Raw genomic sequence first — 19,104 nt, 5'->3', positions numbered from 1 at the left:
TCCCTGTCCATTCAGCTGCGCAGGCACTCAGTGTGCAGTCACCATGGATTTTATTGAGATGAAAAGATCCATGAGGGAAAAGACCCCATTAAGGGCTACCAGTCTGTTTGCAGAGCCAGCACATACACTAATCTCTCCAATACAGAGCAGGTTGGTACAGTGTGTGATAGAGAAGCAAACTAAGAACTGAGAGAGTGCACGGGATGGAGAGAATAATGCTATCTAGAGCAGCACTACACAGTAGAAATACAATGTGACCCACAAATGTGAGTCACAGTAATTTTACATTTTTTGGTAGTCACATTAAAAAAGTAAACACGGGGTTCGGCCCGGTGGCTCAGGTGGTTAGAGGTCCATGCTCCTAACTCCAAAGGCTGCTGGTTCAATTCCCACATGGGCCAGTGGGCTCTCAACCACAAGGTTGCCAGTTCAATTCCTCGAGTCCCGCAAGGGATAGTGGGCTCCACCCCCTGCAACTAAGATTGAACACGGCATCTTGAGCTGAGCTGCCGCTGAGCTCCTGGTTGGTGCAGTTGGTTGGAGCGCATCCTCTCAACCACAAGGTTGCTGGTTCAACTCCCGCAAGGGATGGTGGGCTGCGCCCCCTGTTACTAGCAGTGGCAACTGAACCTGGAGCTGAGCTGTACCCTCCGCAACTAAGACTGAAAGTTCAACAACTTGAAGCTGAATGACACCCTCCACAACTAAGATTGAAAGGACAACAACTTGACTTGGAAAAAAATCCTGGAAGTACACACTGTTCCCCAATAAATTCCTGTTCCCCTTCCCCAATTAAAAAAAAGTCTTTAAAAAAAGTAAACATGGGAAATTAATTTTAATAATATGTTTTATTTAATTCAACATATCAAAAATATTTCAAAATTTAATAATAATTATTATTATTTTCATGAGGCACCCTTTAATCTATGGCAAGCACAGAAATCTGTAATTATTTTTTATATAATAATTCTTTGTATTCTTTTTTTATATACTAACTTTCCAAAATCCACTGTATTTGCAGCATCTCTCAGGTCTGACTAGCTACATTTCAAGTTCTCAGTAGCCACATGTGATTAGTAGCTACTGTACCAGACAGCGCAGTGTAATAGAATGTAGGGAAGCTTCACGCAAGAGACGGCCTAGACAAAAAAGAAAGGATAGGTAACACATAACTAGACAGGTGTTGGGAAATCACATTTCATAATGAGAGAAAAGTTGAAACAAAGATGAAATAAAAATTTGTAAATAATAGTTAATGACGCTCTTACTATATGCCAGGTATATTCTATGAGCATTACTCGCATTAACTCACGTAATCTTCACATCAACACTTTGAATTAGTTACCTTTATTATATAGTAACTACTGTATAATTTATGCATTTTTTATAAATGAGGAAATAGGCACAGGTGGTCAAATAGCATGTGTGTGTGTATCTATCTATCTATCTATCTATCTATCTATCTATCTATCTATCTATCTATTGTAGGCAGAATGATGGTCCTCCAAAGATATCCACATCCCAATTCCTGGAATCTGTAAATGTGTGAGGTTAAATGACAAAAGGAAATTAATTTTCAGATGGAATTAAGGTTGCTACTCAGATGATTTTAAGATAGGGAGATTACCCTGGATTATCCAGGTGGGCCCAATTATTCATAAGAGACTTTTAAATGTGAAAGAAGGGAAGGAAGAAGAGCTCTGAGGGATGCAATGTGAGTGTTTGATCCACCAACTCTGGCTTTGAAGATGGAGGAAGAAGCCATGAGCTAAGGAATTTAGACTTCCTCTGGAAATTGGGAAAGACAAGGAACCACATTTTCTCCTAAGAGCCTCCAGAAAGAACACAACCCTGCTGACACCTTGAGGTTAGTGAGGCCAGTGTCATAATTCTGACCTAAGAACTGAAAGATAATAAATGCATATTATTGTAAGCCACTAAGTTTGTAGTAATGTGTTACAGTAGCAAAGAAAGAGTGCTATTAATACACTACCAATATGTGGGTTACGATGTAAAATGTTTTCCTTATCATGGATTCTGGCTTTAAAGAACTTTTTGTCAATCAGTAGCTGTTTGCTGATATTAGGTCAGACTACTGCCTCTGTTCCTTGGATGCTCAGTTTCTCCTGCCTCGTTTTTCAAACTAGCTGAAAAATGACAGGTGTTTAATACTATGTAAGTAGACGTAACTTGTTTTGCAAATAGGAATGTAAATACTAGTTGTGGTTCCCACTTGATAAAGTGATTACTGACCCTTTTAAGGATGAGCAATTTCTAGTTGCTAAGTCAGGGTATCATTTATGTATGAATTACCTTATAGGTAAGTATACTTTACAGTCTTTTATGTAACTCTTAACTACCGGCCCCCGCATATCACAAAGTTTATTTGTGGGTGATTAAATTGAGTAAGACAAGAGATTGCCCACTCATACAGAATAAAATCCTGTTTCTTCTGCTTGCCAGGGAGCAGTGGGAACAGCTTGGCCTGCAGGTGGATTGTTATATTCTGCCTCCTCCCCACCTACTTACTGCTACAGTGAGACACAGAGCTCAGCCTCTCATCACATCCCGTCCTTCTGGGGCTGCAGAGGAAAGGTCCTTAGGCTCTGTGCTTCTAGGAGAGAAGCTTCCATCTTGCTTCTTGCTTCCATATTTCCCTCACTTTACGTTTTCTTCTGTACTAACAATGCATAGATTTTACTTAGGGGACATGTGTTTTACTCCCTCCTGCCATTATCTTATATACTAAAACACTGCCTTTGTCAACTGATAGATTGCAATGCTCTGCAAACATATAGACATAAAGAATGATTATTTAAAAACTACAATTTCAAGTTAAGTATTGGCTCACTGTAGAAAACAGGGCTGAAATTCAGTAGTCCCCTGGGGCTGTGGTGATGTGAAGGGTTTGTGGGTATCTGTCTTCTAACCTCAAAAGTGGAAAACGTGTGCTTTTCCTGCTCGGTGCTGCCTGTGCTCCAGGTGCTCAGTGAGTGCAGCCTCGTTTTCCAGAATTTTCTTTGTGGCTTAGGGAATCTGTATGATTTGCCTGCTTTTGTTCTCAGAGGTCCTAGGCCATGCTGATTGCTCTTAAGTGATTGTAAGTGCTTTTTGCCTGCTAAGCAACCCTTACGTATAAAAATCAGAGCTTAGACACAAGATAAGGAGGTGGTGATTTTGTTTTACAGAGAGATTTTCACTTGCTGACTTTTAGGAATTTTTAATTCTCATTTGATTTGATGCATTTAAATAACCAAGTTATGCAAAAAGGCTTAAAATGATCCATTTTACAAAAGTTTGATTTGCAAACCCATTGCTTGTGTAAGATAACATATCCGAGGCCACACTTTTTCCCTAGCCTTGGGCTCTAGCTGCACCAGACTAATTGCTCTAAAGATGCCACACACAATGAGAGATGGCTCAGAACAAGTGGTCTTGTTACGGACACCAGGACTGGAAAGAACCCAAGCGGCACTCAGAGAGTTAGGAAGGTCAGCTTTATTACCCTGGCGGGCTCAGCGGGATCCTTCCCAAAGACTGAGCCCCTAGCAAGGTTTTGAGCAGGTTTTTATTGGTTGGGGACTTCTTTGAGTTGGGGAAGGGGTAGGTGTTGTCTGGTAATTGGCTCGGGGTGTGGCTTGGAGGGGGTTATGGGGAAGTGGGCTGGGGCTTAGGCTGGAGACTTCTCTCTCCGCTCGGGCCACCATTTTAGGTCAGTTCCACGTGGCAGGGAATCATTTTAAGGTCAGTTTCTCCATCAGTCTGTGGACTGAGTCTGGGGCCAGACATCCTGTGTTTGAATCCTAGCTTCCTCGCTTATTAGCTGTGGATCTTAACCTTCCTTATTCAAAAATAAATGTGTAATAGTGGAACTATTTCGGAGAATTGTAGTGAAGATTAAATTAGTTAATGTAATACATCTAATAGGCTTTGAGCAGTACCCGGAACATAGTAAGTGCTCAGTAAATGTTAGGTCTTAACTTTTCATTCATCATTTATTTTTCTACCATTTGTAAGCTATCCTGACATTGTGCAGTGTGTTTATCCCATCTAACTTTTAAAATATTCTATATCCTAACAATCTTACTGCTTTTATGAAGCTGCCCTACTTTTTTTAGTTGTGTTTCTAACCTTGGCTGTAATATGGAATCACCTGTGGATATTAATTACTGATGCCTGCGTTTTTGGTCTGTGCTGGAGCTGACTTGCAGTGGGTTTGTAAGGATGGAATGTTCTCTCAGGTTGCTAAAGCTTTGATAGTTAAATCAGCCATGGTCGGAATATTTACACACTTAGAATTGGCTGATACTACCTCAGCATTCTTCCCAATCCTCTTGGCATTCTACATTCTAGTCATGTGTTTATAAGCATCTCCAAAAAGATGTTGAGCCTTTTAGTATGGCACATGAGTTTGTTAAGGCTGCTCTAACAAAGTATGTAGATGCAGTGGCTTAAAAAACAGATCTTTATTGTTGCACGGTTCTGGAGGCTGGACGTCCAAAATTAAGGTGTCAGCAGAGTTGGTTCCTTCTAAGAGCTATGTAGGAAGTATCTGTTCCAGGCCTCTCTCTCTGCTTGTAGACAGCCATCTTCTTCCTATGTCTCTTTATATCGTCTTCCTTCTATGTGTGTCTCTATGTCCAAATTTCACCTTTTTATGAGGACATTAGTCATATTGGACTAGGGCCCACCCTAATGACCTCGCTTAAACTTGATTACCTCTGTAAAGACCCTATCTCTAGCATGGTACTGGGTGTTAGGACTTCCACATATGAATTTTAGGGGGACACAGTTCAACCCATTTCAATACAGTTCACTTTCTTTTTTCTCCATTTGTCCCCATAGCACTTTGCACAGCGAAGATTTGTTGACTGAATTGAAAAGGAAAAACCAATTGCCTAGTGTGTTATTTGCGTTTTATTTTTTATTCATTGTCCTATGAATTCCAGATAGTCAGTTTGTTGATATATATATATGCATTTTTTTGAAGCAACTCTTTCTTGGTATAATGTTAAGAGTTAGTATTTATAGAGAAAAACATTAAGAAGATTAGTTTTTGTAGGTTCTCTGAGGCAGGGATGAGCTTGTTAATGAATTCAAAAGGTTTATGATCTGAGTGAAGTAGTCTTGATTTTGTCTGTTGCTGAGAAAATGCTTTTAATCATGAATGAAAAAAAATATTTGAGGGTATTTACACTGATTTGAGAATGTTTTAATGTTGATTGTCCTCTTTAGGATTACATAAATCTTTGGAGTTTTTAGAAAAGTAGGGTTTCTTTTGCTTTTTCTCAAAGACAAATATAATGTCAGGTAATAATTTTGTGGCTTTGCAATTGAAAACAGTTTTTTGAACCACAGGAAGCATAAATTATTTTGAAAATTTATTCTGTGTTAGGATGATTGTACGATATATACATACATACACACAGGACACAAGGTAAATTATATATATATATATTTATATATATATATAGTGGATGACATTTAAACTATGATAATCTTAATGCATATAAATATGGAATGTACTTTTTGAAGCTAAATATTCTTTCTTCAAATGAGTTACTTCTCTACACCATTGTTTTTGGCTGAAAAAATATTAGAGTAAAATCTTACTCCCCAAAATGTGTTTGGAATACTCATTTGCACAGGAATTTATTAGTCTAATTGTTCAGATATCTTTTTAACAGAAACATTGCAACTGTAAATTATATGACAAATATCAAAAGTTTTAGTTTTCATTAACTTTAATCAAATATGATTTACATGCAAAAAATTTATGCATTTTATGTGGATACATCAATTAATTTTGAGAAATACATACATCAATATAATCACTACCTCAATTAAGAAGTAGAATATTTTCATCTTTCCAGAAAGTTCTCTGTACCTCTTTGCAGTCATTTTAACTTCACTTCCATCTCCTACTCCAAGCAAATAATGATCTGATTTCTGTCACTATAGAATAGTTTAGAATCTTTTAGAATTTCATATGCATGGAATCATTACAGTATGTACTCTTTGGTGTCCAGCTCCTTTCCGCATAATGCCTGTGAAATTCACCCTATTGATGAGTTTATCAGTAGTTTGTGCCTTTCTGTTGTTTAGTAGTATTTCATTGTATGAGTACACCAACATTTATTCATCCATTCACTAGCTGAACATTTGGGTTTTTGGCTACTTTCAGTAAAGCTGCTAAGAACATTTGTGTGCTAGTCTTTTTATGGCACATACGAGTATGTTTTTATTTGAGGTAAATAGGAGATTGTCGGGCTGTGTGGGTAAATATGTACGTGTATTTAACTGTAAGAATCGGCCAAACCAAGTTTTTCAAAAGCAGTTCCCCAATTATACACTCCCACCAGCAGGGTGTGAGAGTTGTAGCTGCTCCACATCTTTCCTAACTCTTCATATTGCCAATCTTTTTATTTTAATCATTTTATTTATTTGTTTTTTTACATAATTTTTTATTTTTCAATTATAGTCTTTTTAATTTTAGCCATTATAGTGAGTATGAACTGGTGTTTCATTTTGGTTTTAACTTGCTTTTTCTTTGATGACCAACGATGTTTTCATGTGTTTATTGGTTATTTCTGTAATCTTCCTTTGCCCATTAAAAAAATTGGGTTGTGTGCGTGATTATGGAGCTATAAAAATTCTTTCTACATTCCAAATAAAAATCCTTTGTCAGATATATGTATTGTATTTTCTCCTAGTCTGTGTCTTGACTTTTAGTATTCTTGATGACCTTGGAAAACAAGAAGGTTTTCATTTTGGTGGAAGTCAAATTTATCAATTTCTTCTTTTATGGTTAGTGCTTTTTGTGTCCTAAGAAGCCTTTGCTTACTTCAAGGTCAAGGTCATGAAGTTTTCTCTTATGTTTTCTTCTAGGAATTTTATAGAAGCTTTTACTTTTAGCTTTGTTAAATGTTTTCATTTAATTTTGGGGCATAGTATAAGGATAGGGGATGAAATTTCTTTTTCTCCTTAGTGTATAATATTAGCCTTTCTATACCTTTTGTTTTCTCATCTTTGAAGACTGCTGTGTAAGGACCTTTGAGTAGCTCCTTTTGTTTCTACTTGTGAAATGACAATGCTTGTGCCTATTTAAAGGCATTTCAAACATCAGTAGTAGGTGAGGCGGTATTTTGGGGAGGGGCTGTGGTTTCTGAAATCATGCATTTGATTTTCCCCACCTTCATCATGTTTCCTCGGACTGAAAAAGGTGCTTTTAGACACATATCTTGGTAGCTACTGAGAATATTCATTGTTGCTGACATGCTGTTTATTTGTGCCTGTCCTGCCCAATTGCGTTTACTCTAAAGCTCCCTCTCTCCTTTTTTCCTTTTCCTTTGAGCACATGACTACTCTTGTCTCTCATTGTTCAGTAGCAGTAATAATATTAATAATAACAATAGCTAACTATGTATTAAGCACTGTTCTAAGGGCTTTATATTTATTGACTGATTTAATCTTCACAAACACCCTGTGAGGAATCTACTATTCTTCTAATACAGATTTTATAGATGAGGAAATTGAGGCAGAGAGATGTTACACCTAGGGTTATACAACTAGTAAGTGGCAGAACTGGGATTTGATGCAGACGTGCTGCCTCTGAAGCATATGCTCTTAACCACTGCGTTATAGGGCCTCTCAGGAAAAACACACGAAGAACCAGCCATTCCCCTTCCTTCACCTCTGCTTCTGGAATTCAAAAGGGTTAATGTTATTGCATACTTGACATTACTTTGGTTAATATTACATGAAGTTTTCATTCCTTTATAATGCGTATTACAACTTATGTTTCTATCCCTGACAGTAAAGTTTCTGACAAAAAGCATGTGTGCTTAAAACAAAGTAGCTTTATTTCTAAAGGTATTACTTTACCAACCACAGCCCCATGTGTGAAGTGCAAAGCACAGGCCCTCCTAGTATGTGGTTGTTCTTCTGGGAAAGCATCTTAGAGGAGGGGAGTCTTGGCCCTCTTGTTAAATAAGAATGTGCGCAACAGGGCTGGGGTGTGTAATTGTAGATCGGTGGTGAGAAGCCCCAGGCCTGGGATGGGCTGAAACATTCAGAAAGCATGGAGGTTTTAAAATACTATTACAAGGAGATTCATCCTTAGAGAAGATTTCCAGGATCAAGGAAGAAGAACTGGAAGGTCATGACTATAGGCAGACATGAATGGCTTCTTTAGGCTTTCTGCTTCTATTCCCTCCCCCTTCATGTTTTCTTCTCCCTTTGGTTTCCCAAGTTTGAACACTTAGTGTTCCTGACCTCATTGCAGATACAAGTACTTTCCTGTCTGGTGTACAAGATACACATTTTTAGATAGTGCTTTACCTTAAAAGGCTAATGAGCATTGTAGAAGGAAATGTAAAACCCAAAGTTTAGAGAAAGGTTTAGAAAGACATGACTTCCCCTAGTACAGACTTCTTATATTAAGATAACACCTTCCATTTCTCTTAGTCTTTTGAGCAGCACAACTGCCGCGCATGTTGGCCTTGATTACTTCCTGGGCCTTAGGCTTCTGGGCTTTACTTAGGCCCCATGGAGTTCACACAGTGAGTGAGGAAACTCTCAGTCCTCCCTCTGACTTGCTAAGAGGCCTGTCCTGTGGGGGTAGGTCCTGGTGTGTTTCTTAACCTCCGCTCTTTTTAATGCTGCAGGGGCTCTGGCCCTAAATTTGCTTTTAATTTCTCATCCCCAGTGATAATTTGGTTAACGTCCCTTCACCTCTGCTTGGTGGAGAGGGTCCCTTTGGTCTCCAGAAATCTGATATATTCTGTCTGCCTGTTGGTTTGGTCTGAAGCAGATTCACCAGCTGTAATTAAAGGTTGGGTCTCCCTCACCTTGGTTCACTAATTGGCCATGTGGACTTCAGTAGAGGTTTCCATCTTCTAAGAAGCTACCTGTGTGATTATGTTCACTTTCTTCTCTGGACAACTAAAAGCTTCTTTTTCTTGACAAAACCCCCACACTTTCTAGTGAGTTCTCATTGAATATTTTAAAACTGAAAATGAACGTATTGGTTCATGGAAGTGAAGAGCTCAAAGGTAGGCTAGAATAAGGCACAGCTGGATTTAAGGGACTCTTCTTTGCCTCTCCTCCTTGGGTTTGTCTTTCTCTCGTGTTCCACAAGGTGGCAGGATGGCTCCAGCCACTCTGTCCCCTGGACTCCTAACCTCCCAGGTTCAAGTACAAGAAAGTGGATGACTACAGTGTTTCCCTGAAAATAAGACCTAGCTGGACAATCAGCTCTAATGCGTCTTTTGGAGCAAAAATTAATGTAAGGCCCAGTCTTATCTTACTATAAGACCGGGTCTAATAGAATAGAATAGAATAGAATAGAATAGAATAGAATAGCTGGTCTTATTTTACTACAGTTTAAGACCCGGTCTTATATAATATGATATGATATGATATGATATAATGTAATACCGGGTCTTATATTAATTTTTGCCCCAAAAGACGTATTGGAGCTGATTGTCTGGCTAGGTCTTATTTTCAGGGAAACGGTATATATCACATTGTGTGTTCACCACCCAGAGTCAGTTCTCTTTCCATCAACATATATTTGATCCCCTGTACCCTCATCTACCACCTCCCTCCCCACTAAAGTACCTTTCCTTTCTTTGTCTTGTTTAATGTTTTTGTCCTGAATTCTGTCTTGCCTGGTAATAAAATCTTGTCCCATGCTTTCTTTTAATGTATTTGCCTTTACCTAGTTTATTCATCTGGGCATTTTTTTTTAAATCATCCTTTTATTTTTAACCTTTCAGAATTATTTTAATTTGTGTTCCTATTTGTAGCATTGAGGGTTTTTCTTCTCTCTTTGTAATCCAATCTGAGTTTAATTTTCTTTTAATAGGCAAGTTTAGCAAACCTACATTTGTCAATATGTAGATTTGATGTTAGCTTGTCCTTAGCATTTTGTTTTATTTTTTATTTTTATATCTTTGAAAGATCCTTTCACAATGTAGTCTATTTTCCTTGCTGTTTATGGGGTTATTCTGATATTTTTGTTCTAGTGGTTGTGTTTTTTGTTTTTGTTTTTTTTAAGGCCTCTGCACCCATGGAGGCCCCTAAGCACAGTGTCTGTGGAGCAGATGCTTATGCCGAGGTCTAGGTTAGCCAGAGAGGCCTCCAGTGCTATGAGCTGCGTGTGTTTTCTCTGTTGGACGGCTCCTCCCTGGCCACATGTCCTTAATCTAGACCACATAGTTAATAGTGGTTGTCTTTATAATTATAATTTCACATAAAGCTATTAGTCTTCTAATGGGGATAGTTCTCTACTATAAGCAGTGATAAAATTAATTTCATACTAATTGTAAGGTAGAGACATTGTAACTATGTTACATAGTCTCTTTTATTCAATCTAGATCTGGATTGCATTCTGTCCTCAAAGGAGAGCATTAATCATTCAGCCAGGAAGCTTGGAACTCAATTAGTATTAATATTATCAGTAAGTATGCTGTCAGAAGAAGAGACCTTGTGAGTTTTCCTAGAGTAGATTGGCAAAAGCCTTCAATAAGGCTCTTTTTGTCTATAAAAATTACAGTTTCTAAAGTCAGCATAGATGATAAAATTGGTAAGCTGCCATTTGTTGGTCACAATTGAATGTTAGTTCAAAATCTTTGTAGGTGGTCTGTTATTCAACACCAGAGAGTCACCAATTTTATGTCCAAATTGACAATGAAAGGTGTTACTGGGTCTGAAGTTGTCTTTTTTCTAGTGTGGGCTCCACACTTGTTGAGAGTTTTATCACCATTTAATTTTTCAAATACAATATATTTGGCAACAGAGAGCCATGTCACATGTGAAAAGAATTTTTTAAAATTAAAACTCTTCTTTTAATACAGTCCAGTTTGGCATACCTCGTGTCATGACTGAAACTCACATTCTGAAGTGATTCTGCCCATCCAGCATGGAAGGGGAGTCGCTACCATGGCCCAGGGAGGAGAGCTTCCTCTGTCCAGCGTCCCCTCCATTCAGGAGGCTTCAGCCCGGGGCCACAGACAGCCTCTGTAGAGGGTGGGAAACGGAAAGTATTTGCATAATTTTTTTAGACTCAGGTCAGTTATTTGACGATAGCTGACGTCTTTACTATCTTTGGTGAAAAATATTCTCTAATAGGGCAGCTGAAACCTAGACTATCATTGGAGAAGATTTATATTTCTGCTTTGTATCCTAGTTCTGTGATTGCTGCCAGTATTGTTCATGTAGACTAGTGTTTTCAGTCTGTAGTTTGCCTGTGAATTACCCTAAAAACCCTGTTAAAAATGAAAATACCTCCTGTCCCCTAACTTCCTGCTGAGTTGAGGTTGATCACATTTGGGGTGTGGAATCCATGCTTTTAATGTATGTTGCACATGACCCTGATGTAGGTATTCCACAGACTACAGTTTGAGGAAATTAAGATGGACATGCTGTGTTTAATGTATAGAAATTTACTAAAGTCTAGTTTGACAAAATTCTGGTTGGATATTGCTCATTACGTATACAGCGTTTCAAATAGACTTTTGTTTCAAAGATACAGTGATTTGAATGTACCATAACTTTTTTCAGTGTTTAAGAAATCTAGGAAAACACAGATAGGAGATTTTAACCAGGCAGTTTGTGAAAAAAATGTTTGCATGAGGATTTTTAATATACAGATTGCAGAACAATGAATTTAACACTGTGTAATACTTTCATGAAAGCCTCAAGGATAACTGACAAATTCATTTTATCAGATTTAATGGGTTTCTAAATCCTTATCTGCTTATCAAACAAAACTTTTAATTAGAACAGTAATTGAGTTACCAGCTGCTTCTTGTGTTCATTCTAGAAACTTGTATAAAAACACTGTGGAGCTCATGTAAGGTCATTCATTGCTTTCTGAGTTGCTAAATAGTAACTTTGCTGTGGGCTTCTAAAAATCCAGGTATTAAGGGAATCTACAGGAAGATAAAAATTGGTAAGTGATTTGCAGTAGTTTGATACTCCCTCTCTGGTGGATTAAAGTGGAAGAATCCTTCAGCACCACAGATGGCAGAAAATCCTACCTCTTAGATTTCTTCCTGAATCAGCTTATGCCTGCCTAGTATTGTAGTAGAACTGAAAAAGCCTTTGGAGGTAGGTATGCTGGCGCAGATTTATAGGAAAAAGCCTAAAACACTAAGAAATCAGGTTTATAACTTTATTTGAACATCACAGAACATCATGACAAGGCTAATATATCCCAGAAATGCAGGGATCATTTAGCATCAGAAAATATGAATAATATATTAAGAAATTAAGTGAGAGGAACTACATGATCATTTTAACACATGTAGAAAGGACATTAGGTAAGATTCAGTAATCCTTTATGCTAAATTTTTTTTTCCAAAAACTAGGAAGCTTACCAAACCTTAGGCTCATAAGTCATTTATTCCAAAACCTACGGTAAACATTATACTTACCAGTTGAAACTTTAGAAGCATTCCCATTAGTGTCAGTAAAAAGACAAAGGATGCCTGTTAGATGTTCAACAGAGCTCTGAACGTCTTAGCCAGTGGTATAATGAGATAGGAAAAAGAATGAAGAATAGAAATTGTAAGGAAGCGACAAAATTTTTTTATTTTTTTACAGATGATATAAATGTATCTGTGGAAAATTCAAGAGCATCAATTAATGTTCAGTACAGTTGCTACATATAAAAATTGATAGGTTCATGTACATCAATGATAACACTTTAATAAATACAATATAAGAAAAGATTCCCTTTGCAGTAGTATTAATCTTAACATATCTAAGTGTGAGCAAAACCAGTTATATAAAACATGTAGAAAATTACAGAATGTTATTGTTAGGTACAGAAGACATGAATAGACAAATTATGCCATCTTTAATAATGGGATGTTATACATCTGTAATGTTTTATTATTTGTTAGATAAAAATGTTCTAAGCAACATGAAAAAATGTTAATACCAAGTGATATCCAATAATAAAGAATGGTTGAATAAGTTATGGCTTTTACATACTATGAAATATTTTTTAGCTATTAAAAGGAATGACTTGTAGCTATATTACTTTATATGGAGGGATTTCCAAGAGTTATTGCTTAGTTATTGCTAGTACAAAGTGATAGCATTTTTTGTTTGTTTAGCATTTTTATAAAACAATGACATTTATGAATATGTATGTGTACAGTATGCTTGTATATGATCATATAAACATGAAAAAAATGAAGATTCATCCTCGGCCATTACTATGGGTTGGGAGTGAGGTGATAAGGAGAGGAGAAGGAAGGGAGAATGGGGAGCCAACAAAACAGAAAAAAAAAAAGTACTATCCAGCATAGATGATATGTTTATGGGCTTACATAATTATATAGGTACATGCATATATAATTTTTTAAAAAACGATAGAACCACTTTAAATAGTGAGAGGTGACCTAAGGGGAATTTACTATATTTGACTGGAGGCTGTGGTAGAAATAGAGTTAACAAAAAGCCAACCAGTCATATAGATGCCACTTCAAAGAAAGAATTACTGGATGATGTGTTCTGTTGCTAGAGTATTTTAAAAAATGAAGCAATTAAATTACAATGATGCTTTTCCGTTTTTCTCCGTTTTGTATTTACTAAAGCAATGGACCCTAATTTCAATGAGTTCTTGATAGCAATATATATAAAGTGCTCACAATGTGCTAGGTGATAGGAAAACACCAGTACTAAAAGTAATAATTATATTTTATGAAATGAGGCCTTTTGACAGGGAAACTTTATTAGCTCTTTCTCTCTTTTCCTTCTACTTGGGAGAGAATAAGGAATGAGTATTGATTGATTGATTGATTGATTGATTGATTGATTGTCAGGCAAAGGCCTAAATGCAGACAGTTCAGGATTATGGAAAATTATTGTTGAAATTTTCATTTTTTTCTTTCAGTGTTCGGGATGACAGAATTCGAGTAGAAAGGATGGATAACATGTATTTTGAATATAGCCATGCTTTCCAGGTGGTTACAGAATTTTATGCAAAAGATGTAGTTGACATCAAAGGTAAATATTTTGTACGTGTTAGCCATATGTCCTCAAATTTACCTGAGTTGAAATTTGGATAAAGGTGCAAGATTTGACTTTCAATTTAATGAAAACTAGTTACCAACAAATAACTGAAAGAAGTAGAGGGAAGAGTTCATTGTTCTTGCACTCTGTCACCAGTGCAGCTTTTTCCTTTGTAGTTATGTAATTTGATGTTTTTGACATATTCATTGGAGTGTAAGGAGTTAGTTACTGACTAGCTTTCCTTCCTGTTTCTCTTACAATATGGCCCATTTTTTTCTTTGCAATTTTATAGACTGTGTGGATCCATCTGATGAAGGGTAGCATTTCAACAGGTTGAGTGCCAGAATTTAAATACCAGAATATTAGTGACACGGTCTGAACATGTTAGGTAACCCTCATTTGTCTAATTCATATTCCCTCAGCCAGTTAGCAGTGCTTGATTTGGTCCATACCCCTCGTTCCTTCCAATCCAGCTAATGTTAAAGTCCGTTTTTTATCCCTTATCACATGCTGCAGAGCTTTCTCTGTTAGATCATAGACAGATCAGCCTCCCCAGCTCCCTCCTAGGTATCAATGTCTTGTTAGCATTTCTCTTCCCATCCCTTTTAATCTCATGGTGCCTTGGCCAAATTGAATCGAGTGTCTGAGAGTGTAACCCCCACTTATGACTCCAGGCTGAGATATCACCAAGGGATCATTGTCTTATATTCATCTAAAGACAAGACTAAGTCACAAGACCACCATAAGCTGCTCTTGTCATCAAATCCACTTAGAAGGATATAGGACAGAAAACCCAGCTTGTTGGCAGGGCATGTGCTCTCTTATTGGGAGTAGTCCTCAGTGGTCTTTGTAGTAATCCACAGAGCCATCAGCGCTTAAGTTTCCTCTCTCCCCCAGTGAGGGCTCAACTGCAAAAAAAAAACAACCTCTCATCCGGTGGGTGCAGGGTCTGCCCTCGCTTAGAAGCCCCATATCCTGCAGGAACCCATATCACTTGCTGGAATTTCTACAAAGGGCATGCCAAGTTCAACGAGTCAGTGTACTCTCAGGGAATGCCAAAATTCTGGAATCAGGTATTTGTAATTTCCTCCTAGTCCAGGTGCAATTTACTGATTTTAGAGTAATTTTTACCATATGCAATGCTACTTCGGAACACACTGATACTTTGTCTTTATCAGGTTTCCTATAGGACACAGAAAGTTAAAAGATGAAATTCTCAGTAGAAGAGGAAAGGGTTTTGTTAACACTTTATTTATACCTAGGTTTGATAAAAAACTATAGTTAAAATTAAAAGTTATTTTGTATTACTGATTTGTAGAGGGTATTTTGTTAATTTTTAATTTCTAAAAGTAATAAATGCCTATTTCAAAAAATTCAAAATATAGTTGTATATAAAGAAAAAAGTTAAAGTCCCTCCTCTCAAATTCTTATGATTTTTTAATGTAAAATCCACATATATACACATAAACATGCATATATAATTGTGTCTATTTGTTTAATATAACTTGAATTTATTCTTTCAAATTCATTTTTATTGAATGCCTATTGTCTGAGGCATTAATTACACAAACAATACAGAATAAAACAGACAAAAGTTCTTGCCCTTCTGGGGTTTACATTCTAATGGGAGGAGATGTACAACACAATAATTTAGATAGTTTGTTTGAAGGTGATAAGTGCTGTGAAGAGATAAGGAATGGAAGAGGGTGAACTTTTAAATGAGATGGTAAAGGAAAGCTTCACAGAGAAAAGGGCACCTGAACAAAGATTTGAGCAGATTGAAGGAGCTAAGTGGGAAAGCCGCATGGACATGTGAAAGAACAGTGTTGCAGGCAGAGACAGCAGGAAGCACAGCTTAAGTGCCTGGTATGTTTAGGAATAACAAATAGCCTGGGTGCTGAAACAAAGTTACTGAGGGGGAGAATATTAGGAGGTGAACTCAGAGTTAAAGCAGAGATGGAAGGCAAGTTGTGCAGGGTATTATAGACTTAAGGACTTGAATTTTTTCTCAGGGAGTTGGAGAGTATTGGAGGATTTTTAAGCAAAGTAATCTAATGATCTTATGTACAGTTTACAATTGATTCCTTTGGCTGTTCTGTTAAAAACACCCTATAGGGCACAGGGATGAAGCAGGGAGACCACTTGGAAAGCTGTTACACAGTATTCCTGCTGAGAGATGAGAATGATCATACAACTTTTCCCCCTCTATCAGCAATATATCATGGATAGTTTTTTGTATCAGTGCAGTAGCTGTAAGTCATTTCTGTTAATAGGTGTATAGTAATCTGGACTTATCAAAATTTATTTAACTGTTACCCTGTTTATGTTCAGTTAGGTTGTCTCTAGTTTTTTACTATTACAAAAGATTTTTCTACTCCCTTATCTACACATCTTTGACAACATTTTGGAGTATTTCTAGGTCAAAATAGATGCACATTTTACATTTTGAAAAGTTTCTCTATTGCTTTCCAAAAAGTCTTATTCCACTGTCAGAAAATGCCCTTTTTCCCATGCTCCAGGTACTTGTAATCTACATTTTCCCAAAGGGCAGTTTTAGGAACTATCTAAATTATTATTTCAATAACTGTAAACTAAATTTTATTTAACTTAAATTTTGTTTTTAATAATAGTGAATAATAATCCTAATGAAGGTACATATTCTGTTTTTTAGGTTCTCAAAGTTTTTCTGGCATCATTAACTTGGAGAAGCCTGTGATCTGCTCTTTGGCTGCCATGATAAGATACCTGAAAGAATTTAACTTGGAAAAGGTGCTTTCCAAACCCAAGTAAGTAAGTTCTCAAAAATGAAAAAAAAAAGGGTGATGTTATATTAAAAACATTTCTTAAATTGAATTTGGTAAGTACTGTTCTCAGAGATGTTTACCTGCTATTGATAGGATTCTCTGTTCAGGGGGATCGATGAATTGTGTGCTGGTGAAGAATATTAAAAATATTAATTGGTGTAAAAATATTGGTAAAATTCTTAAGAATTCGTCAATTTGTGTTCATGATAGCTATTTAATGTATTGTAGCATTGACTACAAACGGTGCTTTATTCTAAAGCACAGTTAATTGCCAAGTAGTAATAAGAATGGAATTAAGAAGTGGTATTAAAAAGCTTTTATGAAACCTCACTTCCTTTTTTATTCTTGGTTTCAGTTCTTATTTCATAGGCCATAAAGTTGGAGACAAAGAGGACAGCTATTAACATAGACAGCTTTTTAAAAGAGTGATTAACTTTGTAGAGTTCAGAGATTTAAAAGCTGGCAAGTGATATTCTAGGAAAATACTAGTTTAAAAACCAGTGGAATGAAAAAAGGCAGTGGGATAATGTTCTTGACATCCTATATTCCACCTTCACCAGCCCTTTGTCTTTGGCTCTGTGAAGAATTACCCTCCATAATTTTGATCCTGGATAAGTAAGCTACTTCCTGTTCTGCTGAGGTAGGTGGACAGATAGGAGCTATCTTAGTAAAATGGCCAAATAAGAATTGAGAAAGAAAGAGGTGGTGCTGGTTGGAGATTGTTGGAGAGATTGGAAGAAAGGCAGGTTCACTTGGGAATCTTTCTATAATGCGTTTTTTGATGTGTATTCTCTTGTTATTTAGCATAGAACAGAATATAATTTCTTTGGAAGAGTTTTGTCCTATTTAAAAATAATCTAAATGTCCATCAACAGGAGAGTGTGTTCATTGTGTTATGTTCATGCAATGTAATGTTATACAGCAATGAAAATGAATGGACTCTAGAGTTATACATATCAATATTAGAAAATATCCATTAGCATTATATTGAGCCCAAAAGCAAATTGCTGAAGGACACAGAGTACATACTGTTATATGAAGTTAGAAACATGTGAAACAGTAGGGTGTATTGCTTAACAATACATACATATATAGAGAAGGTATAAAACAGGCATGGAAATGATGAACAACAAATTCAGAAGAGTGGTTTCTTTTAGTGGGGATGGAGGGGGAAAAAATAAAAGTTGGTGGGGGAAATGGCACAGGGAGGTTCTACTTGATGTTTATTTTTTAACCTGGGTGCTATATTCATCTCTATACATTTTAGTGTGGCTGAAGCATTTTATTAAAAAGTAGCAGCCTGGCATTGTACCTCATTGGATTCCACTTTAAGCTCCGGTAATAGGAAACTTATTGCAGAGATCATTCTATATGGTTGATTGTGTTGGATCCCCATAAAGAAAGGATGAAAAGCTGCCTATCATTTGACTTGTTCAGGCTAGGGAGCCTCTACCTGAGGTTGAACTAGTGACTAAATAGCTTGTCCATTAAGATTCGTTTCTGTCCATACATCACCAATCAATGAAGTGCTAATATTAGAGTAAGGAAATTGATTTTTTCTAAAATCAGGCTCTCATGTTTAGAAGTAGATGGATTTGGGTCTGTTAACATTATCGTGTCCTCCTCATATTAAATTCAAAGTGAAAATAATGCTAAACAGTAAAACATAAAATGTTTATTTGTACTGAAATTAAAATAGCTTATTTTAAAGTTGCCTGACTTGATAAATTGAGTGAAGCTGAACTTATATTTGGTGGCATTGTTGGAGAGCGGTCAGGGCACTGGATCTGCTCGTGCCTTAGTATGTATCAGACCTGCCTGTTGGGTCGTCGCCTCCTCTCATTCCATAGAGCCAGACACAAAAGGTATACAGAGGTCCCAAATCTTAGGCCCTTACATTGTATGTTACCCAGCATGTGCCCAGCACCTAGTAGGCAGACAGTAAATACAGGATTAATAAGAAAGAAGGAAGGAATTCATCCTGTGAGCATGGATTTGATTGCAAAATCCCAAAATGTCCTTGGGAGCCAAGAAAAATAAAAACTGTGATCCAACAGGTGCTGTTGTTTTGCTTAAAAATGAAATGTGATTGATGATGTTATATGGGTGGCATGTGATTTGACTCTGTATCTAATTCCCAAAGAGTAATTCCACAGTTCTTATATCTTGGAAAAAGAATGTAGCCTCTCAAAGTGATTACTTTGGAAAACATGAATGCTCTCCTTCTGTATTTAAAATTCAGTTGTCTTACTTTGAAAATTTAGCAGCATAA

General features: G+C 36.7%; 1 protein-coding gene across 1 annotated transcript in view; it reads left to right on the top strand.

Moving 5' to 3' along the window:
* The window catches only part of MSH3 (mutS homolog 3), a 143,459-nt gene that overhangs the window by 24,876 nt on the left and 99,479 nt on the right, over positions 1–19,104 (top strand). Inside the window, exons 9-10 of the mRNA XM_074328782.1 lie at positions 13,910–14,022; positions 16,700–16,814. Of these exons, the coding sequence (XP_074184883.1) occupies positions 13,910–14,022; positions 16,700–16,814 (228 nt within the window). The remainder of the gene's footprint in view (positions 1–13,909; positions 14,023–16,699; positions 16,815–19,104) is intronic.

The sequence above is a fragment of the Rhinolophus sinicus genome, linkage group LG03 (genome assembly GCF_036562045.2).
Source record: "Rhinolophus sinicus isolate RSC01 linkage group LG03, ASM3656204v1, whole genome shotgun sequence".
Classification (NCBI taxonomy): Eukaryota; Metazoa; Chordata; class Mammalia; order Chiroptera; family Rhinolophidae; genus Rhinolophus; species Rhinolophus sinicus.
Note: the sequence above shows the minus strand (reverse complement) of the source record. Positions and strands in the feature narration are given on the sequence as shown.